This window comes from Dasypus novemcinctus, chromosome 21 (assembly GCF_030445035.2).
Source record: "Dasypus novemcinctus isolate mDasNov1 chromosome 21, mDasNov1.1.hap2, whole genome shotgun sequence".
NCBI lineage: Eukaryota > Metazoa > Chordata > Mammalia > Cingulata > Dasypodidae > Dasypus > Dasypus novemcinctus.
The window spans coordinates 63,054,102-63,081,758 of NC_080693.1; the positions used below are offsets into that span (position 1 = coordinate 63,054,102).

The following is a 27,657-nucleotide window of genomic DNA, read 5'->3' on the forward strand; positions in this document are numbered from 1 at the left end:
CAATAAAAGGCCCCACCACCGGAAGAAGTCATTCTTAGCTCCTCCCTTTCCCTCACCATCTTGCCCTCCCAGCCAGTCCCACCAGTTCTGAAATCATTTCTTTCTCATTAACCTCTCTTGCCTTAGACTTTTGGAACAGCCTCACAACAGTCCTTCTGTTTCCACTATTGCTACCTAACTTTACATCACATAGTCATCACTACCTTCAGTCTTATCTCAATAGCTAGGGGCTAAAGAATAAAAAATAATTTAAAAATAAGTCAAAATGATGAATGCATAACTATGTGATTATACCAAATACCATTAATTATGCACCTTGGACGACTGCTTTATTAATATGTATCAATAAAATTTATTTTTTCTAAATGGTAAAAAATTTTTGATTAAAAAGTCATCCTTGCTTTGAAGGATCCTCAAAACTCCCCGTTAAGAGGACTAAGGATAAACCTAAACAAATAACTACAATCAAGCCATATATGCCATAACACAAGTCTTATAAACAAACTATTAAATAGATCTTTTTTGGGAAGCGGACTTGGCCCAGTAGTTAGGGCATCCGTCTACCACATGGGAGGTCCGCGCTTCAAACCCCGGGCCTCCTTGACCCACGTGGAGCTGGCCCACACGCAGTGCTGATGCACTCAAGGAGTGCCCTGCCACACAGGGGTGTCCTCCGCATAGGGGAGCCCCACGCGCAAGTAGTGTGCCCCTTAAGGAGAGCCGCCCAGCGCGAAAGAAAGTGCAGCCTGTCCAGGAATGGCGCCACCCACTCGGAGAGCTGACACAACAAGATGACACAACAAAAAGAAACACAGATTCCCGTGCCGCTGACAACAGAAGCGGACAAAGAAGAATACGCAGCAAATAGACACACAGAACAGAAAACTGGGGCGGGAGGGGGGAAGGGGTGAGAAATAAATCAATCTTAAAAAAAAAAAAATAGATCTTTTTCATTTTAATTTTCAAGATGGCTTCACAAGTAGCTTTGAAGCAGGGCACTGTAGGATAAGAAAACAGACTGACTGCTGAGGTTGAGGAAGCAATCTAAGAGATCACCTATGGGAAGTAGATGTGGCTCAAGTGATTGGGTTTCTGCCTACCACATGGGAGGTTCTGGGTTTGGTTCCCAGTGCCTCCAGGAGAAGGTGAGCTGGCACAGTGGGGAGGCATGGCAAGCTGACACAGCAAGATGATGCAACAAGAGAGATTCAAAGAGGAAAGACAATAAGAGACACAACAAACCATGTAGCTGAGGTGGCTCAGGTGATTAAGCGCCTCTCTTTCACATGTGAGGTCCCGGATTCAGTTCCCGGTGCCTCCTAAACAGAAGACGAGCAGACACAGAGAGCACATAGTAAATGGACACTGTGAGCAGACAGCAACTGCAAACAATGAGAGGGCAGGGATAAATAAAGTAAATCTTAAAAAAAAAAAAAAAAGATCACCTAGTCATACACCTTTTATCTACATCAATTTTAAGAAGCCAACAAATTGTACAGTATACCATCAATAAATCTAATGAGGGAAGCAGATGTCGCTCAACTGATAAAGAGCATCTGCCTACCATATAGGAGATCCAGGGTTCAAACCCAGGGCATCCTGGCCTATGTTCAGGTGAGCTGGCCCACGCGCAGTGCTGCTACACACAAGGAGTGCCACGCCACACAGGGGTGTATCCCGCGTAGGGGAGCCCCAAGTGCAAGGGGTATGCCCTGCAAGGAGAGCTACCTCGTGCAAAAAGCACAGCCTACCCAGGAGCGGTGCCACACACACACAGAGCTGATCCAAGATGATGCAACAGAGACACAGATTCCCAGTGCTGCCGAGAACACAAGCGGACACAGAACGCCACACAGCAAAAGGACACAAGAGAGCAGACAAGGGAGGGGAAGGGGAGAGAGATAAAAAATAAATCTTGAAAAAAAAAAAAAAAAGAGTAAGTCTAATAACTTTTTGAGCCAGGGATGAGGGAATTAGTTGGCAAATTTAACTTTAATTGTAAAGTGTATAGCATTTTCATAAATCCAAGGGGCAGGGAGAAGTGTCTTAGAATCTAGAAAATATGATTTGTATAGTAAAAGATCTTAAAGGTTTTAAAGATACTTAAAATGTTTTGGGAGGTAGAAATGGGAAAATGTTCGTCTTTTATTTTTCTGTAATGAGACATGTAAGATTTATAAACCCCTTAGAGAACACCTAAAAGAACATGCATTTTTTTAAACTTTATTAACCAGTAATGTCTTTCCCAGTGGATGGCAGCCCTTCTTCACTGGTAAGGTACTGCATGCTGTGTTTATCCGATTGTTACATTATGCCCCTGAAATTTAAGCAGTATGTGCTAATGATTTCAAGTTTCTTAAAGGGAAATTCTCTAGCACCAGTGATGGTACAACCATCCTCCAACCCAGATGGCCATCTCTGGCTCCCAAAACTCTTACCCCCTTCACTGTCCCGCCACTTATCCTATGCAGTTCAGCCTCCAGTATTACACATTTTCACAATACCCTCTGTGCTGTATACTCCATTATAAGGCAAGACAGTGGATTTGACTAACTCTGTGTATGACTGAAATCCCTCTATTCCTTCCTTTACCACGATGTCTTATGGGAAAACAGATTTTGACACACTTTCTTACCTTCAAGAATGTCAAGAGACATATACCCTGAATTTGTGGTTTCCAGGCTGGAACTCCTGAATTAGTGATATTTTAAGTGCTTGAGCAGTTTTCAGAATTTCAAAGCACCAAAGAAATCAGAAATAAGCTGCTCAGACTCATGCAGCCCAGACTCAATATGAACCCACCTTGGTAGAACTGTTTATACCACACTGACTGGATGCTCCAAATAGCCCAAAGCCATGTGTGCACAGCAGTGTGGGGAAAGCAAGTGCTAGGGTGTGGTGGTGGTGTGTGCGCGCGCACGTGTGTGTATCTGGGGAGAAGGGAAAACACCCCAAGTCAAGGAAAACACTGCAAAATGATCTGTACATGTTCTGTCATACATGCAAGCCTTCTGTACCACACTTAAAACAGTTCAATGTTCTTTTTTGGTCAAGCAGTACAATTTCTGCCACAACTCTCACCACAGCATCCTGTGTGTTCCATCCTAAATCTGACAAGTAAAACTGATTAATACACATGCCATGAGTCTGGAAAGGCACAAAAGCAGCATTAGGAGCCCACAAGTAGGTAAGTCCTAGGCTCTTGGTCCAGCTCTGCCACCACCAGAGGTAGATGTGCTGCTCTGGACAAGTCACTTGGCCTCACTTTCCTTGTTATTCACTCACTCACTCACTCACTCACTCACTCTCCTTGTCTATAATATAAGTGTTTTCAAACTATGACCAAAGACATTCCTTAGGAATGCCAGAAAAAGGGAAAGGGTGATATCTGTTGAGAGAATAAAGGGTGCCACTCTGAAACCCCTACCCCTGCCTGAACCAGACTTAATGTTTTACACATTAGTCTCACTTAAAATTTCATCTAATCAAAGGCTTTTAAAATCCAAACTCATCTCCAGATTTAACCATCCCAGGACCAAGTTAATATTTATATTACCATTTATGAAGCATCTTCTAAATGCCAGGTATTAAAAATATCTTATTTGACCCTTCAAATCAATCCAAGGAGATGAGTATTATTTTTATTTTTACTGTTGGGGACACTAAGGCTCAGAAAGGTAAAATGACTTACCCATAGTCACAAAGTGAGGAAATGGAAGTGTGAGAATTTGAACCCATCTATGGTCACCAAAGTTCTTGTTCTTTCTGCTATTCTTCACTGCCTGCTTTTCTAACCATATTAACTCCACCTCTTGAACACCTTCAAGTTCCCCCATACCACTTCAGAAACTAAAACTAAACAGTCAAAAGTGCTTCCAGCCAGAATCAGCTAGAACCAATTTTACCTCGTCCAGACCTACACACTAATGGGGAGGGACACTGATGATGTGGGACACATCAACACAAGGGTTTCCTCCCAGTGTGCTATTTCTCACTAACTAAAAATTCCCTTCACTCTTTTAAACTCATCTCTCAGGTTTTCTAGATCTTGCAAGCTCTCTCCTCTTCTCCCTCTTATACCATCTCCAAAAATCTACATTTCCATGCAGACTTAATCAGAGGCTCTGTACTTTGAATCAAGTTCAGATCAGTGGAAGGTAGATGTGGAAGTGTACTTCTGAGCTCTTCTGTCATTTATGCCTCTAATTATAGTGCTGTAACAAATGGTCTTATCCATGTACACACCCTCTTCTTCCCCTTATACAGACCTCTTATACAGAACTCTGAGCCCTGAATCCCTTACAATTATATACTTTGCACTGTATTTCTGGATGAATTCTGAGGTGAAATAAGAGAGGGTAAAGAGTAGGAAGCAGAGAATCTAAAGCCAAGAGGGAAAGGCCAAACCAAACACACATACCCTTGGATCCCACCGTTGAATCTATAAAGTACGCACAAACCCAAGACATGAATGATGGTTAAAAAAATTTGGGTTTTATTGTTTTTGCTAAACAATACTAAAAAAAAAAAAAAAAAAAAAAAAATTCATTTTGAAGGCAGGGCTTGAATTATTTAATTTTGATCCATTTATTTAATTAAAAAAAAAAGGAAAGGGAAAGTGATCATGGCCAAAAAAATAGTACTTAACCTCCCCCATGCCCAGAGCTCTAGCCAGTCACATGAGCATCAACCACATACCACTCACTCCTTGATATTCAGATGGTGGCACACACTGCCCCACATGACCTCTGCACAAGGGAGATGGGTGCCAGTTTTACCTCTCAGCAGGTTAGTTAAAACCAAAGAAACGGGTGGGCTAAAGTCCAGAAACTCCAGGTTTTCTGCCCATTGGCTGAGAGCACATACAAACTGTCATAAGCTTGTAAAATTTAAGGGAAGGGGGGACACACACATACACACACATATACACACACACAGGAGCAGGAGGCTGGCTGAAGAGACACAATAGGTCCCCCCAGCTTTTTCCTGGGCTAGTGGCTCAATATAAAGAGAGATCAGGTGGGTGAACTCCAGGTTTCTGGAGTCGTCCCTTGAGGAGGAGGAGCTGAGATGTTTCATGTGAAACAGTTCTTCCTGTAGAGGGCACAGGAGAAAGGACAGATGACTCTCCCACCAAAGACAGAGTGGTGAGGAGATTCTTCTAGTACCATGAAGATAAAAGGCAGAGGGAGAATCCTGAGGTTTTAGCCAAATGTGAGACTGGTACACACACAGTTAAAGACTAAAAGCCATCAGGAACCCTCAAACCCCAAATGCCAACTGCACACACTGGCTCTACAAAGTGCTGCAGGAGATTTTTGCCGTGAACTAAGTCAAGTTAGGTGCCTGACTATGGATAGTGGGGAGGGCAATATATTTATATTGTTGAAGAGATGAGGTGGGAAAAATGGCCATGATCTAGTAAAAAGAGGCCTGCAAGAAGCAGAAAATACTTAGAGAACATTTTAATATATATTTTCATATATATATTTAAAGTTAAGAAAAATAAAACTAATTCAAGCCATGCCCTGTGCAAAAAAAAAAAAAAAAAAAAAGGAAGTAAAAGGAAAAAAAAAAAGAAAATTTTAAATTGAGACCTCTGTCTGCTGCTTTGGTCTCAACTTAAGTATCACAGTCAGCTTGTTACTTTTATTTTAGAAGAAAAGATGTAAAAGTTTCTTTCTATCACTCAGAAGGCAAGTGTATCCACTTATAAAAACAGAATGGCAGGGAACAGAGAAGAAAAGGTAAGTCAGAGGTGAAAAGGGCAGAGCAGGAGAGGAAGAGAATTTTCAAAAATAAAATTAACAAGGTGACTGCTCCAGAGGGGGGCTGTGAAAAGGATATGGGTGGACCAAAGTCTGTTAGTCAAGTAATGATTCAACTTTTAAATTATTCTCTTGTTCTTTTTTGTTGTTTTGTTTGTTCAAGTCTAAGATTTGGAAATGCTGACCCTTTGTTAACAAGAGCCAACAGGAATTATAGGATCCCTTCCCTCCCCCGGCCTGCCTCCGCTGAAGCCATCGTCGCCTCCTTGGCTGGATGCTGGAAGAGTCCTCTGTGTATATGGACTCAGGATGACAGGGCAGCTTCCTTCTGTGGTTGCTGGGCTTGTGAACGCTGCAGTATCTTTTGGCTTTCCACGTCTCTAAAATGTTTTTCAACCTGAAAGAGACCGGACAGGCAGTCAGAAAAGGACAGGCAAACAAGGTCTTCCAAACAGTCCCTCCGGCTTCAACAGCCCTATCCTGCCATCCAGCCCTGAACTACTCTGGCACCTATGTCCTTGCTTGTCTATTGGGCATTTCCAACACAAGACAGGCAGGGCGCTCTGGTTTCAGCCACATTTTTAGCAGCTTCAGCTAAGATTAACAAGAGGAAGTTGAATCCATAAGCTAAAATATAAAATAAAATAAGGGGAGATTATTATGACCCAAACTCCCTCTCTCCTCTTCACAGAAGTGCAGAATGAAAAGCTGGTAGGGAACCGTCTTATCACACTCTGACATCCACGATATTGGTCTCTCGATGTTCCTCAGAGAATAAAAGAGCAGGAGTATTTGGGTTAGTTTTTATTTACGAATGCTGTAACTCAGTTTAGAGAATCAGGTGATATACACATGGTCACAGAGATGCCAATAACAATCGATTTATACCAATTTTCCCTTCCTAAAAGGCCCTTGCAGCTGAGAAGAACCCAACCTGGAATGACAGGAATTACGCAGGTCCAATACCTTGCAATGGTCTAATTCCAAGAGGCCATGCTGCAGAGGACATGGGCTGACCGCTTGCTTTATTCCACAACGGCCAGTGGTCCCATCCCCACAGGAGTATCTAAGCCATAGGTGCAGAGCTCCAAGAGGTGAGAGGCATGGAGGATGGGCAGTAATGCTAGCAGGCCAGCTATGTCACAGGAGGCAGGGATTGGAGAATCTTGTTCTGTTCTGACGCTGGAGTGGTGAAAGCCAAGGATTCACCCTCTCTCTAAAATCTCATGGCTCCTTTACTTACTATTTTGCGTACATGGCTCAGTGCACTCCCTTCTTTGCCTTTACAGTTTTCCACTTGATATGGGGGTGCAATAACAACTTCTTCCATGACTACAATGTTTTTTTCTTGCCATTTACAGTCTTTAATGCTGGAAGGAGAAGAGAACAGGTGAAATATTACCTCTTGTGGACATCCCACACCTGCTCCCTGATGAATAAATAACTTTGAAAGCTACCCCCAGTTCCCAGCTCACCACTGAGTCAACAAGTAGATGTCTATGGGTTGGAGAACCATAGCACTCTTAACCAATTTGAGTCACAAATAAACCACTAGGTTCAGGCTATTAGACTCAACTTAGCAGCCCAGAGCAGAGATCAGCTAATTTTTTCTATAACGTGTCAGATAGTAAATATTTAGGCTTTGTGAGCCATACTATCTCTGCCCCAACTACTTAACTCTGCAGCTGTTATACAAAGGCAGCCAAAGACAATACATAAGCAAAAGTGCTTTATTCCAATAAAATCTTACGTATGAAAATAGGAGCAAGCCAGATTTGACCCACTGGCCATAGTTTACCAATCCTCAGGGTGGGAGGAAATGGCACCTTTAGAAAGACAGGAGAACAAACTATCTTATCATGAGCTGTACTCTGCCCCCTAATGCTGGAAGTGTAAGCTGCTCCACAAACCAGCCCCTCTCAATTATCAGACAGTTGGGCACTTGCCAGATTGGGAAAACCCATTCCCATTCACACATGGGGAAATCCAGAGCAGCTGATGCTACTAATAGAGTTCCTCTACATACCTGTAAATGTTCAGACACTCACACCATGGCCTCAAACAGCTCTGATGCCAGCTGCCATCTGCGCACCAGACCCAGGTGGTTAAATAGGGTAACAGAAGGCAGCAAGGGGAGGTGGGGGTGGGGAGTGTCAAATGTTTCAGTTTTTCAGCAGCTAGAGAAGCCAATAAAGAGTCAAAATGACTTCTGTTGTAACAAAATGTCTTTTAGAAGGTGGTAAGAAGGTGGCCTTCTACACTCCATATCTCCCTATATTCACCCCAATGTATAGCTGGGAAGAGTAAGTAGCTTTAACTTTCCCTTAATAAAACAACATCAGCTTTTTTTTGAGTAAAACTGACATTTTAATGATATTTATACTTCCAACCCATGAACATGGAATACCTTATATTTATTTTTGCAACAAATCAATTTTATTGATACATATTAATAAGGCATAAATGATGACATCAGCTTTTGAAGAAAGGGACAATAACAAAATAATAAAAAGAAATGGCTAGTTCTAAATTATGAAATAGTAGGTTTAGAGGGAACTTTAAGGATAATCTAATCCAAAATTAAGTTTCACAAATAAGTAGTATATTTAAAATGGCAAATTTTAAGTCTATCAGACAGCACAACCAGGCAGCACCACCCCCAGAGCAAGGGAACCCTGTGTACCCCACCCCCAACTCACGTCTTATGAATGGTCTGGAAGAGCTGCTGGCCCTCTAGGGAGACACCAGCACTGATTGCATAGGCCTGGCTCAGCTTCTCCTCCTTCTCTGTCCGTGCTTTGCTGGCAAGCTAGGGTGGAGGAGAAGAAAGAGATTCAGAAAACCATTTGCCTTCATTCTTCCCAATAGTGAGGACCTAAGCTGACAAAAGGAAGCCAGAAAAGACTGGTTTGGTGGGTTCATTTTACCTAGAGGACAAAAATGAGGGTGGGGTGAGGCAACAGCAGTTATCTACTAATTCTGGCAAACATTTCTTCCTTCCAATATTACTGAGTGCCTATCATGTGCCAGACATTCATTGTGCCAGGCAAGATAAATAGCACTGAAAGGAGGAAATGAAAGGCAGAGGGGAAGACAGACTATAAACAAGTAAACAAAAACATAAACAAGATAACTTGGTAAGTACCAGGCAGAAAAAGCAGGGGAATGTGATAGAGTGTGAATGGGGGGCTAGTTTAGATGAGATGGTCAGAGATAAAGGTAATGCACACACTTCTGTTTAAAGGAAAAAATTAAAGAGTTCTTACCAGCTACTGTGCTAAAGCTAAAGCCCCAAGTCTAGAAATGAATGAATTTCACATCTTCATAGACAAGAATTTGAGGCTATAAAGTCTCTATCTTTCCAGCACCAATATCTGTGCTCACATGAGGAGCCAAAACTCAAATAAATCTAACCATGGATACTGTCCACCTTCACCTGAACTGAAGGCAACCCTGTCCTGCCCTTCAAAAAAAAGAAATAGTCTTTTATAACTCATGTCCATTCCTTGACTGCCCTCTGGTGGAACAATTACAAACTGACTAAAAGAAAAAAAGCTCTAGTAAATCCCTCCCAACAGATTCCTATCACTCACCCCAACACATTTCTGGTCTCTAGCACATACTACTGGTTGTTACAGACTATAGAAGTACAAATTTATTTGCATGTAAGACAAAACAAATCTGCTGGACAAGACAGTAAAAACAAAAGACAGATAATGCATTCAAAGTCAAACAAAAGATTTAGAGACTTTCAGACCCTACCTTCCTCCATTAACATAAACAGCTGACTGTATTGATACACTGCAGTACATTAAACACACACAAACATACATGTGTGAACACATGTGTTGCCAACATTAACTCTTTAAATACTAAGAGGGATTGTACCTCCAGCATGTTCTAAAAATGTTTGGAATCATTAAATATTTATAATTCCTACTACACTTTTACTATAAACCAAATATAGTTCTACAGGGGAAATAGCAAGCAAAGTATCTAATTCTTTGTTGGTAAAATAACACACTTTATTAAGGCTTAGATTTGACTATGAAAAAAAGAGGAAGTCTTTAACTGGGTTATAGTTATGGGTACTAGGTAGTCTCATCCCAGCTGCTGAGTTTCAAAGACTGCTACTCCAAATGAGCGGAGGGGAGCGGGTGTGAGCACAGAACTGAGCTCATAGATGCTGTCATTTCAACCTCTCAAGGTAAAAGAGGGAAGATCAAACTCTGCAGTGATTTGAAGCCACAGCTCTTTTTTCACAGGGTTCCCAGACTTGGAGAAAGAGAGATGCATCAGCAGTAAGTAAATAATCTTTCAAGCCTGGTCCTGCTATTTGTCCCCACCAGACTACAACTTTCCAGAGAAATAAATGCTCAGGGTTAACAGCACTCCACAGAGCCTTGGCAATTCCAACTGTAGCAAGAAAGTTTCAACTCTTGAAAACACACAATTTCTATAGAAAGAGAACTGCTGGTGGTTTCAGCAGAAACAAAACTTAGTTACCAAGAAAACCCTGGTTACAAAGAGGAGTTTCCTTGAGTCTCACTTCCCATACAATCCCTCAGAATCTGAAGTCTCCAAGAAAGGAAAGGAAAAAACTGGAGAGGAGCAGCACTTCCTTGGATTAACCAAGCTCCCAGAGACCCTGGGAAGCAGCTAGCGAAAAGTGGTCAACAGATGTTTACCCCATGAGCAGGGCAGGAGAGTCTCACTTTGAAGTCTCAATCCCTTTGAAAAATATTTATCGCTGAACATCAAAACCATCTCCAATGTTGGATCAGACAAAGCTGCTTCTATAAAGCTTGTGTTGATGAGATAATCTTAGTGCTCAACGAGTAAAATACCCTTGTCATCTATATACTAAGTTAAAAACATATCATCCTGTTCAATAAAAGAGAAGAGCTGGTTCAGGGAAACCAGGTGTCTTTGCAGACTGCTTAAGAATGAAACTTGACTGACAATTTAAGGGGGGGAGGTGCTGAGAGAGGAGCCACTTGTGAATTTTTACCAGAGGCAGAAGAGAATGGATATAAATCTCAGCCAAAAGTGATTAATTTGGTCAGCATGAATAACAATGATGGGTTATAGAATATTTACTTCAAAAATATACTCCGCCCCCCCCCCAATTGTACAATCTCCTCTAAAGATTCTTAAAGCAAAGGAGAATGGACTAGATGATTCTCCATTTCAATTCTGGCGCGAACAGATCTAAATGCTAAGTGATGTAAGGGGGAGCCATGTAACAGTAAGAAGAAATGAATGAAGCTGACTGTATTTCAATTCACCACCAATATCCTCAACTCCCTCCTTGTACCTGCAATTATGATTTAGGGATGTGGACTCACCACAGACCCTGAAACCTCATCTGTGATTTTACAGACTATATTTTCATGGCACATAAATCTTCTATAGGGATCTATTTTCACAAGGAAGTGTACAAGTGGGGCAAATTTCTTCCACAGAAGACCGCACCAATTAGACATAACCTTGAGGTCTTTTCATGACCTCATAAAAAGAACCTAAAAGTGTTTCCTCTCCTTAAAACTAGAAGAGGAGGAGGGGGATTACTTTGCTTTTTTGGTCTGTCCCTGAAAATTCATGTTACAGAACTTTGATCTTTGTACACTAATAATATAATAAGCCTTCTTTTGTAAAGCAAGTGATATTGCTCTATTTCAACTTAGCTGTTGTACAAATCTAAATTTTTCTACATTTTTGTAAATGAATGTATACTCATAAATGATCCTATTATTCTAAGTTATTAAGTTTATGGTTACTATCAAAGTACTGGAGAGAACCAATAAAAGCTATCTTCAGTAAAGAAGATACAGGGTGTGCCTTTTAGGCTTGGGAGGGTCATGAGGATTGCAACTTCCTAAATTCAATTACTATCACCCTTTCTATCCCCATTTTCAATACCAACCTGCTACCTGTCAGCCTCTCCACCAAATCAATACTAAAGCACTCACTGGTTAGCATCTCAAAGAATAAAAGGCACCAACTTTGAGACCACACCATTTGGAGAAGCACAAACCAATAAATATGTGTTACCAATATGCATGAGGCTAAACTGAAACGACTACACAAGACAGCTTACAGCTTACCTGCCTCTACTTTCATTTTGCAGGATTCCCTGTAAAAAAAGAGTCACTCCTTATCTACTAACCAGTGCCACCTCCTGTGGCCGTTTTATATACAGTCCCTTGATGTGGGCGAAGGAGAAACATGTAAGAATTTACTACCAAAGCTCTTGAATATTAAAAGGCTTCTAGACATGCTGCTCTGGGTAACCCTTGGTGAGTGACTTAAACACCTCTCCCTTCCTATACTCCATGATATGGAGGGGAAGAGGAAACAGCCATAACAAAAAAAACCTAAACAGTATGCACTTCATTTTGCTATTCAGTCACCAGCTGGGCCATCTTGTTTCCACACAGCTAGATCAGGAAAGCACAGATGCTGTGGGGAATCCAGAGGGATTCCTACTGCAAGTATTTAACAGGACATGACAGCTGATACAAGGGAAGCAGAAAGGCCAGAGAGGAGCCTGCTGGGTGTGACCTACTGACTCCAATGAGCCACTCTCAGTTTGTCCTCTCTGTGGATTCAGGTCTTCCAACCAGCTGCCCTCAGAGAGGCGTTAGGAAGCTTTGCAGCTGCTGCCCTGAAACTGCTGACAGTAAACCTAAGAACAACTGCCATCCTAAGGGCCCATGCTTGCTCCTGCCGTTTCAATTCTGGGGCAGGCTCTTGGAAAGCTCATTCTTAGCTAGCAACAACAAAAAGGCTCTCAAAAATACTTCTTCCAGGGAAGCAGATGTGGCTCAAGTGACTGAGCGCCTGCTTCCCAAATGGGAAGTCCTGGGTTCAGTCCCCAGTGCCTCCTAAAAATAAACAGACAAAAAAAACCAAGCTAACAAAAAAACAAAAACAAAACAAAACAAAAAAAGAAAATCGGGGAAGCCAATGTGGCTCAGTGGCTGAATGCCAGCTTCCCATATAAGAGGTCCCAGGTTCAATCCCTGGCCCCAGTCCCTTAAAAAAATTTTTTTTTCTTCTTTTAAAGACCAATATCCCCAAGGCTCCCAGTTCCCTAGCTGAAAGCTCTTGCATAAAATTTTCTAATATAATATTTTTTACTACCACACATAGTAGGAAACTCAGAAAAAAATACAATAACCCACTTGAAGGTGTGTCCTGTATACATAAAGATGAATGAAAACAACAAATCCAAATAATAGAGGTAAGGTATAGCACAGAGGTCTCGCAGTGAACACACAAGCCTGAGAGCTAACTTTTGCTGAGCGAGAAGTTATTCTATGACAGGCAGCAAGTTACACAATTTACATGCATTAAACATTTCATCCTCACAACAACCCTATAAAACAGGGACTAAAGTTATTCCCATTTGATAGATGGAGAAATTAAGGCACACCTGTTATGAAACCTGCCCATGTTTAGCAAGCCACAGGTGATAAGAGTACAGATTTGAAATGAGTCAGTCTGACTCCAGAGCTTGTGGCCTCTTTTTTTTAAGATTTATTTATTTATCCCCCCCCCCCCCCGTCGGCTTTCTATGTCGGCTTGCTTTCTCTTTACAGGGAACCAATCCTGGGACCTTCCAGAGTGGGAGAGAGGTGCTCAATCTCTTGCACCACCTCAGTTCCCTATCTGCTGAGTCTCTTACTGTCTCTCCTCTGTGTCTCTTTTTATTGCATCACCTTGCTGTGCCAGCTCTCCACTCAGGACAGCATTCCTGCACAGGCCAACACTCCACGTGGGCCAGTTCACCACACAGGCCAAACTGCCTTCACTGGGAGGCCCCAGGAATCAAACCCTGGACCTCCCACATGATAGACAGGAGCCCAATCACTTGAGCCACATCCAATTCTTTTTTTCTTTTTTAAAGATTTATTTTTTATTTATTTCTCTCCCCTTCCGCCCCCCCTCCCCCATTCGTCTGCTCTCTATGTCCATTCAATGTGTATTTTTCTGTGTCTGCTTGTATTCTTGTCAGCGGCACCAGGAATCTGTGTCTCTTTTTGTTGTGTCACCTTGCTGCATCAGCTCTCCATGTGTGCAGTGCCCTTCCTGGGCAGGCTACACTTTTTTCGTGCTGGGCAGCTCTCCTTACGGGGCACACTCCTTACGCATGGGGCTACCCTACGTGGGGGACACCCCTGCGTGGCACGACACTCCTTGTGTGCATCAGCACTGCACATGGGCCAGCTCATCACACTGGTCAGGAGGCCCTGGGTTTGAACCCTGGACCTCCCATGTGGTAGGTGGACACTCTATCCATTGTGCCAAATCCGCTTCCTTCCACTTCCCTCCTGTGGTCTTCTTAACCACAGCACCACGCTTAGATAGTTCCACCTAAGGCAACTAAGTCTAAATTACTGTTAAAAATTTAGTAACAAATATGAATGCAAAATAAAATAAGATTATTAAAAAGGGAAACTATTTTAAGACTCAGATGCTACCTTCTTTCATAGCATTTCTGTAATTTCTACCAATGTCCCCAGTACAGAACACAATTGTCTACCTCATTTCTTTTCCAAAAAGTGGCCATAGGTCCCACGCTAAACCTCAAGAATATCCTTTATTAATTTAAAGGTAATTCAGAGGGATGCTTAGCAGACATAATTTTCTCATATACCAAGTCTAAAGAAGATTGTCAAGCAAGGCTCTTTACCTGTGAGACTGGAGTCAGAAAAAGGCAATTAGCTTATGTTTTCATCTGAATCACAGGTGTGTGTGTATGTTGAGCTATAGAAATGATCTTAGTATGAACAAGATAGGCTTTTGTTCTTTAGAAAGAAAATTCTCCCATCCCTGGACAATATACCCACAAATGTCAAATAGATGAGTCAAAGATGGTTTAGCAATTATTAAATCCACAACCAGATTCTCTATGCAGCCCAATGGTTAAGAGGATGAAGGATGAGGAAATCTGTTTTGTCTCAGCCCAAACCTGTGAGATCCTGAAGAGATTTCTTAACTTCTGTGGGTCTCAATTTCTCTATTTATGAAAAAAAATTATCTATCCTCTATTTACTTCCCAAGAATGTTAAAATAATATGAATACACCAGTGCTTTGATCTGTGATGAAAAAAACACCTTACAAATCCAGGGTGGTCTTATGATCACCTCAATCTCTGAGTATCTACACGTAAATACTACCATGTTGCTACCATGAAATCAGAACCACATTCAAATCAAAATCAACACACATTACAAGCAGTTTTATTTTCACCTAGTATAAAGCAAAAACTGTATGTCAGCAGTCAATAGTTTTTGTTATTTGTAATTATGTCACAACACACTATTCATAAAAAATTCCAAATTTTTTTGTGGTAAATGCACAACATTGTGATTATACTAAAATCCATTGATTTTACACTTTAGAGTTCATATGGTATGTGAATATATCTCAATAAAACTGCTTATAAATTTTTGTTAAAACCCACTATTCATAGATACAGCAGGTAACTAAACTTCCTGGGCACCAATCGACTAACTTCCAAGTCCTGAAACCCTGAAACACAGTACTGCTCTCTGCAATCGACCATGTGACCTGCCAGCGAGTAACTGGCTGGGATACAAGCTGAAATTTGACCTCAACATCCTAACTCTGAGAGATATGCTCAAAGGTGCAGTCTCACAGCGTGGCTGTCAGGATTAAGGGAGAAAACATAGATGAAAAGCACTAGGTGAGCTATTAAAGCACTATACAAATTTAGCTACTACTATTATTTTTAGCACAGACAAGGTGGCTTGAAGGTCATGTCAGAGAAATCAAATAATAATCCAACCTTTCCTATAGCCAATAAGTTCAGTGCTCTCTCCCAGTGGTTTCTGTTAGAGATGCTAGCAAGACCTTAAAGTCCTAAAGAGAATGTCTTCCAAAACATGGGTGGAATAATATGTTGGAAAATGCCTTTAATTTTATCTGCCAAAACAGCAGGGAGCTCCACCTGTCAAATAAAAGAGTTGACTTTATTCAGTGAGAGTGAAAGAGATGCTACGCTGCTGTTTCCTAGGCTCAGACCCCCCATTAACACTGATCTTGCCATACTGTTATCACTAAGTTAAATGCTACGGCTGTTCAATACGCTCAACAAAACTGAGATTCTTGGGCAAGAGTAGTATCTTAATTTCCTGATTAAGGTGAATAAAAGGAAAAGAAACCTTGATGATTATTAGAGTTCACAGAACCAATCCAAGAACAGTTCCCAGAGATCAAGTGACCAACAGAGTCACATAATTCATTAGCAGTTGCTAGTTGCTAGCAGTAAAAAGAACCCAGTCCTTCAAACTTCCAGCATTCTACCATACCATGTTGTTAACTTTTAACATAATGTGTAGATTCTTTAATTTTCCAGTCCAGATCCAATTTGCTTCATTCTCCAGGGCAGTTTCTGGTATTTACCTAAGCTAGACTCAAAATTCAAGTATACTAGCTTTAGTTCCCAAGACTGTTCTCTGCCAGGAAAATTACAACAGTTAGAATGCCCTTTCTTAACACTAGAGAAGATGGTATCACTAATCCACCAAATAAGGTCCTTATTTTGAATTGTCTACAGGGTGTGGAGATGGCTGCCACGACACAGCCACGGCTCAACTGTGCCAGACAGTCACTCAGCATCTTGTCTTTTCAAGTGGTAAGATTCCCTGCACACCTCCATGATGCTAACAAGGCTCCCTTGGGAATCAAATCCTTGGCCTAAAGACAGCCCCACTGAGTCAGCTGGCCAATATGCACTATAGCCTGAAGTGAGACAAGAGCCCCAGTCCTAAAACCAGGGGCGCTGTACTGCCCCCATCATGGCTCTGTCAGGTGACTCCAAAGTTTAAATGCCACTAAATCTGACCTACTTCAAAAGACCAGTGATTTTTAAAATGCCAGTCACTACCTCCTTGATCTCATCCACCACCACTCTCTACCCAGTATGCCCCCTGCCACTCAGCAGTAATCTCTCTTCCACCCCTACCCCACACCTGCATCTTCACAACACATCTGTGAGGAAACTGTCTGCTAAGAGCCAGGTGCAAAACCTACTGGTGGACTTTAATCTGGAAACGAGTCTTTGACAACATATTCTAACCAAGTGAGCCCAGTAGGTTATATCCTCTAGGAGCCAGAAAAATTACATTTATCTAACGAACTTTTGCTTGCCCTAGGCAACTGTTTATTTCCCTTCCCATGGTTACACACAATACGAACACCTTCTACCTTCTACTCAAATATACACACCTAAACAGACAGTGGCCAGGCCACCTATGACCATACCTCAACACTTTGAAGTCAAGACGTATCAACTAGTATGCCAAGTGCCTTGCTAACACACTAGGTCCATGGACAATGCAGTTGCTATAAACTACCCCAGGAATTTACTCACACTTCGGGATTCATCTTCAAATAACTACAACTTCGTAAGGTTATGGTGAATTTTAGCTCAAAACAAAAAAAAAAAGTCAGAAAATGGGTAAAGGACTTAAGTAGATATTTCTCCAAAGAAGATAAATAAATGGCCAAAAACACATGAAAAGAACCTCAACATCATTAGCCATTAGGGAAATGCACATCAAAACCAAAATGACTTATCACTTCAAAGCCACAAGGATGGCTATTAAAAAATAGAAAATAACAAGTGTTAGAGAGGATGCAGAGAAACTGGAACTCTAGTGCACTGTTGGTGGGAATGCAAAATGGTGCAGCTACTGTGAAAAGCAACAGAGGAGTTAAATACAAATTTACTATATAATCCAGGAAGTCCACTTCTAGGCATATACCAAAAGAAAGTGAAAACAGGGTCCCAAACAGATACTTACAACACCAATGTTTTTAGTAGCATAATTCACAATGGCTAAAAGACAGAAACAACCCAAGTGTTCATCAACAAATAAATGGATAAACAAACATACACACAATGGAATATTATTCGGTCATGAGAAAGAATAAAGTTATGAGACATGTTGCAACATGAAAGAACTGTGAAAACATGCTCAGTGAAGTAAGCAAGGACAAAATTTGTATGACAGCACTTATAAGAGAAGACAAGAAATAGCAATATTCACAAATCAGAGGGAATATATTCTTCAGATTAGAGGTGGGGGTAGAGGTGAGGGAGAGGAAGTGAAAAAAAAAAGACAAACAACAAAAACTCATTATACAAGTGAAGTGGGGGGGCAACAGAGAAGCAGAGAAATTCCCTTCTTTAATGAAGTACATAGAACAATGCAATGCAGGTAGGAAACGTACAACAAATAAGGTCAAGTAAGGATAACTACGCTAAAGAAAACTAAAGTAGGCTAAGGGATACAGAGTATCTGGGGAAGGGGACCCTTTTTAGTAGAATGATTAAGGAAGACCCCTCTCAAAAGATGCCTTTGAGTGAAAAACTGAGAAAAGACTCAGCTTTGTTGACATCTAGAGCAAAACCATCCCAAATAAAAAGGGAGCAACTTTAGGATCCCTAAAAGAAAAAGAAAAGCCAATTCTTCCCTTAACATGGCATCATAAACAAAGGGAAGCATCTAAGTTTCTCTTAAAAATAAAATATTGTGACTCTTCCACCTTAGAGGCCTCACCCTCAGATCAATCTCTAAATACCTTTTTTTTTTTTTTAAGGAGGTACCAGGGACTGAACTCAGAACCTCCTACATGGGAGGCAGGCACTCAAACCAGTGAGCTACACCCGCTCCCTAAATATCATTTTTATTCAAAGGTAGCCACCTTGTTCTCCACTGCCAGAGGCAAATGATAAGCTCTTTGAATCTCTTCCTGGTTCCATCTGATTACTCACTGCTTGTTAGTAATGGATAAACGGATAAAAGCTGCTGACTAAGCAGTCAATTGTTGGGTAAGGGAGGTGGTCACCTAAATTCTGTATTACTTGTATATTTCAATTTTCCATGCTGTGTCCTTTTCCTGCCTACCCCCCTACCCGTGCCACCCTACCAATATCTGTTCCAGAAAGTATTTTCCAACTCAGCAATGCAGTGTTATGTATTTATCTAAACAAATACACAACACTGGCCTTGGGTGTGTCAACAAATCCTTTAACAAGAGTCTCGGAGAGAGAAAGCACAGGCTCCTATGTTATGTGACTGCTAACTCCAGTCCTCAGGTAAGTGTTCCCTCTACTATGCCTCCTGGTAATAGTAACTTGGAAATTTAAGTTAATTCTGGTCACTGACAAGCAGTCTCTTAAAACATCATTTACATATAAGGTATCACATACTAATGGCATCCAATACAATTTTGATTTTTCCCAGTCTTGGGCTGGCAAGTTCTGATCTCTGAGTTAAAGTCAGCTGCCTTCTCTCAGTTACACTAACACCCCCCACACCTCATCCCAGCCATCCCACAATTCAAGAAGCATCAGTTGAGGGAAAGGAATGTAGCTCAAGTGATAAGGCCTTTGCCTACCATATGCGAGGACCCAGCTTCCATCCTGGGGACCTCTGGTGAAAAAGAGAAAGTGTGCCTGTGTGGCAAGCCAGTGCCCACACGATGAGCCGAGTGCCTGCATGAGTGCCCACGTGGTAAGCCAGTGCCCACGCAAGTGAGTCATGCAGCAAGATGATGATGCAACAAAAGAGAAGAAGGGTAGAGTCAAAGTAAAAGTAAAAGGGCAGAGTCAAAGCGTGGCAGAGACCAGGAACTGAGGTGGTGCAACTGACAAGGAACCTCTCTCCACATCAGAGGTCCCCAGGGTCGAATCCCTCTAAATCCTAGAGGAGAAAGATAGAAGACAAAAAGAGCAATAGGTACAGAAGATCACACAGCGAATGGACACAGATAGCAAAAACAGCAGGGTGGGGAAAAAAATAATAAATCTTTAAAAATAAAAGCAGCATCAGTTGGCTACACAAAACTAACACAAGAGAACAGAACATCTGTTGACTTCAGCTACCTTCACATAATCCTCCTAATAATGGTATGAGCTAGGTACCAACATTACCACCCTTTTTACAGTTGAGGAAATAGATGCTCAGTAAGGTTAAGTGGTGAAGTAACAAAGACAGATATGCTTAGGTCGTTTCTAGGTTCCTCCCACTGGACCACACTACCCCCAAGTGTAACAACAAATGTACCAACATAGGTATTTCTCTTTACTTAGAAACATTATTTAGTACTATAGACATCTGGGTTCTCATTTCACTTTTTTTTTTTTTTTCTTTGATGTTCTAGGGCCAGGAATTGAAACCAGGACCTCATATGTGGGAAGCCAACACTCAACCACTGAGCCACATCAGCTCCCCTGAGTTGGTTGTTTCATTTGTTTGCTTGCTGTTTTGCTTTTTTTGTTTTTAGGAGACCCTGGGAGCAAACCCAGGACCTACCATGTGGGGAACAGGCACTCAATCACTTGAGTCACATCCACTCCCATTTCACTTTGCCAAAGTACTTTATAATCTCCTTAGACATAAAGGTAGAAAAAAAACATGGAACTTGGGATAAAAATACCAAACCTCAATTCAAAACCCACTGTGTGTTACTTTATTTGTTGTGGGACCTTAAACTAGTAGTGACTCGTTTACTCTGAGCTTCAGTTTACTCATCTGTAAGACGGTGATGATACCCATACCATAAGAACTGTTGTTAAGGGTTAAATATCTACTGATGACTAATTCCAAGGATGGTAACAAGTATTAGTTCTCACACTACTAGCCAGGCAACCTTGAACAAGCCATTTAAACTGATAAGCGTGTTTTCTCATCTGTTAAACTAAAAGAAAAAGAAAAAGGGGAAGTGGATGTTGCTCAACTGACAGAGCGTCCACCTACCAAATAGGAGATCCAGGGTTCAAACTTGGAGCCTCCTGGCCCATGTGGTGAGCTGGCCCACGCACAGTGCTGCTGCACACAAGGAGTGCCATGGCAGGAGTATCCCCTGTGTAGGGGAGCCCCACACAAGGACTGTGCCCCACAAGGAGAGCCATCCTGCATGAAAAAAGTGCAGCCCGCCCAGGAATGGTGCTGCCACACGGACAGTTGATGAAGCAAGAGACACACAGATTCCTGGTGCTGCCAAGAATGCAAACGGACACAGAACACACAGAGAACGGACACAACAGAGCAGACAATGGGGGGGGAGGGGAGAAATTAAAAAAACTTAAAAAAAAAAAGGTGGGGGGACCCAACCCCCTAAATTTCACACAGGGTGGTTGTGAGGATGAAATGAGTGAGGTGTGTCCTCATTTCTTTGTAAACCCTAAGGCCCTACAAAAATAAAAGGTATGGTCGCCAGCTAAGCTTACCTTAGCACCTTGCACAAATTAGATTTTCAGTAAGTGTTTGATAAATGCTACATGAAAAAGGTCTTATTAATGCTGACATGTCCCAAATCATCTCCTCAGAGTACTACTAACCCACAAGCAATCTTCATCCTAAGAGAAGAGGATGCTGAGTCAAGTTAAAAAATAAATAAAACTTGTTGGAGCGGATGTAGCTCAGTGGCTGAATGCCTGCATTTTACATTCAAGGTCCCAGGTTCAATCCCTGGTACCTCTTTTCTAAGTTAAAAAACAACAAAATCAATAACAACAACAACAGGGGAGCTATGTAGCTCAAGTGGTTGAGTGCCTGCTTCCCATAGATGGGGTCCAGGTTCAATCTCCCAAACCTCCTAAAAACCAAACAAACGAAAAAAACCAACTCTCATTGGGGAGCGGATATAACTTGGTGGTTAAGTGCCTGTTTCCCATGTACAGATCCTGGGTTCAATACCTGGGACCTCCTAAAAAGAAAAAGAAAGAAAAGTAACTTGTTAAGAAACACCCTACCTTCACCCTACCATGAGGTTCCTAGGGTTCTCGTCCTCAAGCAGTAAGTCTTCCTCTATGACAGGGTAAGCTAAGAATAATCCACAAAAGTGAATAATCTGAACATCACATATGGTTGGTTTTCATATGCTTTTGTACTTTTTATCTGACTGCTTCGGTTTTATAGTCGAGAATTTCAGAATACTTTAACAGGGTACAATGTTACTAAGAAGATAAAACTTCCTCCTTCTGCAACCTCATTGTCCTTCCCAATGTTCTATCCCAATGCTGGGGATAGATATGACTTTAGCCTGCAGGAAACTGGCAGTCAAAGCAAGACAGGCTCTTCTTCAGGAAGTTGCTGTTCATACCGTCCCTAATGGGTTAGAATTAAGAATTTCTTTTAAAAGTTCCTCTTTTCTATTTCCTGCTGGGTCAAGGTAAATAAATATGCAGTTTATATTAACAAGTTTAACAGATCACTTACAGTGTCAGCGAGGTGAGCCGTGCGATGGTATCATCCCCCTGGAGGCTAGCAGTGCAGAGATAACACTCTCCCAGACTGTGAGCATCAGAAGAACTACACACTTCAGGTATTCTCCCAGGGATCTCAGAACACTTTAGTTCCCTCCCACATGCTCAAACGATCCTCCCTCTTCAGAAAACCCCAAGTCTATGCTTTTAAATGAGTTGAATTTTTTGTATTGTTCAATCAACATGTAAATATGGCTGTCCAGATTCATTGTTTTCAGTAATAGCCCAGCAGGCTCCCTGTAATTCTAAATGAATCAAAGGAGGAATAGCAATGCATCCTAAAAGGTTGGTTTCAAGGGAAAACTAATATAGCTTATTCATAAACATCTCTGCAAATGGAAGAATGAATAAATGAAATCCAAAGATAACCCTCCAACCTAATTTTAGTTTTTAGTTTCTGCCTCCTCTTCCCAGCAAGTCTTTTTTAAGAACTGGCAAACGGGCTACAAAATAAGAAAAGTAAAGATTTCTGGTATTCCCCAATTTATTGCTTTCCTGCTGCTCTTTTGAAAGAGTGGGTAAACCACTAGTTTATAATAATGCTAGTAAACAATTAAAATGTGACCAGCAGGAAGCAAAACTAAAGGCAAACATAATCCACAAACTAAATAACCAAGAACTTCTTAACAGCTCTCATTTAACAGTCCCACTGGCACCACTCCAGCCCCTCTCTAAGAAATGGTGGCACCAGCTGGTCACAAGAGCAGAAACCGATTATCCTTTAAATTTGATAAAATCAACCTGCTTTCAGATAATCTTTCCTCTACTACTCACTAAAGGTCCAGTTATAGAGTGACAGACTTCTTATACCCTATAAACACCAAAGGATAATTTAGAGCTTATCTTCTTTTTAGCATACTAGGAATCAAACTATCTCACTCAGATCTTTTAAAATATCTAGAGCTAATTCAAGACCCAAAGAGCACCTATTAGTAGGAGATATCTGACTAGCCAGGGCTTCAAAAACCTAGGTTTCTAAGAATGGGACATCCTGTAAGCAATAAGAGACTTTAATATGAAATCTAAGACTCTTCTGAATCTGTCCTCAGCCATCACTAAAGAACGTGTGGCATTTTAAAGGAATCTGGCAAGAAGGGGGCTCCAGATCTGAGGTAACTCCATTCTACCAGCCTCAGTTATCCTTCATTGTTTCAGCTTCCTGAGGGTTTCCTTGCTTTGCTGAATTGTAGCAAATATGCTACATACCAAAGAGACGCCATGAGAATATACATTATTACAAAACACCTCTTAAGAGGAAAACTTACCACACTAATTCAAGAAATTTAAGGAGAGGCAACAGCTGCTACTAAAATCTAAGGCATAACTTATTCATTCAACAAATATTTATTAAGCACTACTCTGTACAAGGCACTGTGTATTCAATGGTGAACAAAATAGGTATGGTTCCCATCCTTCCTGGAACAAAATTCGGTGCAGACAGACATTAAACAAGTAAACAATTATGTCATTAGAACTATGAAACAGCAACAAACAGGAGTTGTCATTGAAGTCCTGATGGACAAGGCTCCAGTCTGGAAGGATGAGTGTTTCAAGTACAAAGGACAGTACAGGATACAACAGGGCTTTGGACATTATTATTATTGATCAACATGAGCTTTGGGTGATCTAACTGAAGAGTCAAAGTGATTTAGAGGTTCATAGAGATCACAATTTGTATATCCAAGATTAAAATACCCTAAACACAGGGGAGCAGCAATGGCTCGAGCCATTGGGTATATCCCTCCCACATGGGATGCCCCGGGTTTGCTTCCCAGTGCCTCCTAAAAAGAAGACAATGAGACAGCAAGTACAAACAAGGGGGGGACAGAGAAATAAACAAAATAAAACTTAAAAAAAAATTCCCTAAATATCTAAATTTGTTAAACTTCAAAATTCAACCATAAAGACACAAATGAAGCTCTATGGCAGTGGTTTTCAAACTTTTGTAGTTCACAAATCTGAGAATCTAAAATTCTCCAGATCCTCACCCAGGAAACACATATTCATGTGTGCATACAGACATACACAATATTTTAAGAGGCTCACAGGCAATATCCCCACCCCCACCTCCACTAGAAGTTTATGCATGGACTCCAGATTTTAAAAAAAATAGCCCTCTTTCACATAGGAAAAAGCAAGCTCTCAACTCTATTTGAAACAGGAAGATTTTCTTAAGATCTGTTTAAGATATCCAGGAATAAAAAGAAAAACCGAATGATATTATAGGGGAAAAAAAAGAACAAGAAATGTTAAGTAATGAAAAAAAATGAAATGAAAACAGACAAAAATGTACATATCATAAGGAGTCAATTAGACTCATTTTCCCCACCATTTTGGTGAGGTAGACCTGTCCTCCAGACCTTACCTTACTAACATTGAGTGAAGCTAGGGGAGGAGGGGTTTCTGTTCGGTCATTAATTATTTCCACTTCTGAAACATACTGTAAGTTTATGAGCAAGATGTCTGCATGGTTAGGCTTTCCACTGGAAGAGGGACATTCTGGTGAGAAAATGAAGTTAAGGAAAACAGGGGCAAGCAGAGGCACAGACGCATCCCAAAAGGAGCATGGAAAACATGATTCACACATCTCGTGTGAAAGATACCCCATGACCAAAATGCTCATGTAAAAAGGTATGTCACATATAAGACGGGTAACCTCACAAGAATCACAATTCTCAGGAAATCTCTGCCTGTCACTTTCCTCCCACCCCCATAACCAAAAGATTTCAAGCTTCACAAACCCAAATGTGGCCAAAAATTAGAAGCCTCAAAGGGTTTCTGTCATCTTCTCTCAACCTGTTTTATGAAGAGAAGTACAATTCAGTTGTAAAGACTTACGTATAATGTTTGTTTTGAACCTTTACTCACACAACAGCAGAGCCAGTATTTTCTGCTTGTGACATAAAACTTGCTGCATCTATATAGTACTCTTTTCATTTTTTTAGATTTGAGGTATCCCATTTTGTAGAGGAGAATCTATATAGCACTGGAAAGGAAACTCATCCAAGATGACCCAGCTAGTTAATCCAATCATTCATTCATTTGTTCACTCATGCTCCAAAAATTTACCAAGTACCTACTGTATGCCAATTAAAAGAAGTAATTACTCATTCCAAAGACCTTGCCAATGAAACCACTAATGTAAAAGGTCTTAAGGCCAGGTATGATTTCTTGTTTAAAAAAGAAAAAAAAATTATTGCTAATAATTGCTGTAATCAGTCTCAGAGGACATCTCTCTGAGCTAGAAATCTATAACTAGTGGTTAACTGAATTAAAATACTTGCTCATAAGCAGCAGACTCAGTAGGCAACTTCATTTTGAAAGATGCCACAATAGATTACCGCCCCCCTCCCCAAATATCCAAATAAACCCGCCTGTAGCTCAAATAAAAGGGGAAGGGATGACACATTTATTCCAACCAGGAAGTATTTTATTTCTAAGACCGAGTTTCCTGGAGTAATTCAGAGTTCATTTTCACCCCAAAGAAGCAGGCCACTTTTTCTCACTTTGTTTAACACCGCCACTTTCAAAAGGGGAGGCTACTACTACTACGGAAAAGTCAGGACTCCATGTGCTGGGCTAAGCAAGAGAAGATGAGAACTTGCTTTTTCACCTGTAACTCACACATCCCTACATAAGTTCCTGAGAAACGTGACAAGCCCTTTCTGGATCAGGTTTCCAATGCGCACATTCCAAAAAGAGCAATTTCCAAATGACCGACAAACCTAAAAGTCAGCAAACCCCACCCCCAACCACCTCAGCGGCACCACACACACACATGCACCAGCAAACCGAGCCCTATCCCCAATTCAGATAAAAACTCTCCTACTCGCTCCCAAAATGGGCAAGACCCATTTGGTCACTACCCCACCGCCCCTTCCTCAGGACCAAATCCCAAGAGTAGCCTACCCTCCTAAACTCAGGGCCATATCCTTGCCTTACGAGCAGTTCCTCACTCTACACGACCCCTCCCTACGTGATTTTACCTGCCCCCCTTCCATCCGGGCTCCAATTCACCAGCCCTCTCTCCCACCCCTCCCCTGAACATGGCATACCCTCTCAGCGTTCCCCCTAAAAGCCGTCCGCGTGTCAAGCCCCCTTCCACCCACCGACCCTCCCTCGGGACCCAATTTCCACATGTGGTGGGAGACAGGGTCCCCAAAGCAGACCGAGGGGCCCGCGGGAGGGGGAGGGGCGTTCAGGGCCGTGCGCATGCGCCCGGGGCACCGTGGTAGCCGGTCGCCCCTGGGCCCGGAGAGGGCCCCAGCCGCCGCTGTCGTCCCCCACCCCCCCACCACCGCACGTACACGCCGGCCCGGCCTCGGGCTCCGCTTAGGGAAGGATACTTAAAGCCAGCATTTTGGACTGGTAGTCGAAGGCTACCACCTCGCCCTGCAGCCGCTGCTCCTGGCACGTCCGGCACGACACCTGGCTCCCGACGCTGAAGTACTCGCCCGGAGGAGCCGCCATCTTGGGAAAGCAGCCGCGGCCGGCGGCGGCGGCGGCGGCAGCAGTGGGCGAAAGCCGGGCCCCCAGTGAGCGCCGCGACGCGACGCGACGCACGGGCGTGCTGACGTTACGCGTTAGGGCGTGGCCTGGCGTTGGGTGGGGCGGGAGTCAAGGTAGAAGAGGAAATAAAGGGGAGTGTGGAGAGGGTTTGTACTGCGGCGCCCGCTTTGTAAAGTACTTGTAGACCTGCGTGGAAGGAAAAGCGGAAAGAGGAGGGAGCTGCACTCTCGGTTATGTGCACACCTTGCACATGACAAGAGTTTAATGAATGAACTACATGTACTATCCTCATCTTATATAGGAAGAATCCTATGTCCAGGAGACTTAATGAAAACGCTTGCCAAATGATTAAACCTATTTACAAAAAGTGGTAGAGGAAAGAAAAATGAGTTAGGTAAACCGTAATCAGAATCCCAGGTTTGCCACACACTAGCTATGTGACCTTGAGCAAATTACTAAACCCATATGAACCTGTTCATTTGCATCTATATTATCACTTATTGAACATCCAACAACCCTTTGAGGTAGGAATCAATATCGCCATTTTATAGATGAAGAAAGCAAGTCTTAGACTAAACATGTCCAAGGTCACACAACTAGCAAGTGGCAGAACTCAGTCTGCCTGTTTCCAAAGATAGTGCTATTTACTGCTATACTATGCTTGATAATAATACCTACCTCATAAAGTAGTTAGGTTTAAATGAAATAGCGTGTATAAATGCTTGGCACATAGTAAAAGTCTTCAATAGATGTTACCCTATAATTGCCCATTGCCTTTGGAACTCAAGATGCTTCCCCATCTCTCCCTTGTCTTCCTTCCTCAGCAAGCCAGGCAAAGCACTGTGGAGTGAGAAGCAGTGACAGTAACAAGAGGAACCTTAGGGGTGCACTCCCACCTTCAGTTTCCGTTATGTAGGTTGCTGTACAGGTGTATTTTCTCTAGTCCAGAAGGAGTTAGAGGGCCATTAGTTAACCTGAACAAAGATCAAACATTTTTCCTAGCCCTGCAAGAGGCATCAACTCCCAGTGAGAGAGATATTGGTAAAATCATTCTAATAGAAATAAAAATA

General features: G+C 41.9%; 1 protein-coding gene across 1 annotated transcript; it reads right to left on the bottom strand.

Moving 5' to 3' along the window:
* Positions 1-4,472: 4,472 nt before the first annotated feature.
* Positions 4,473-26,645, bottom strand: LSM12 (LSM12 homolog). The gene is made up of 5 exons (XM_004451590.4): positions 26,425-26,645; positions 24,444-24,577; positions 8,468-8,577; positions 7,012-7,138; positions 4,473-6,165 (listed from the first exon to the last, which is right to left on the bottom strand). Exons 1-5 carry the CDS (start codon positions 26,546-26,548, stop codon positions 6,073-6,075), a joined length of 588 nt encoding a protein of 195 aa, XP_004451647.1. The 5' UTR covers positions 26,549-26,645; the 3' UTR covers positions 4,473-6,072.
* Positions 26,646-27,657: the final 1,012 nt, after the last annotated feature.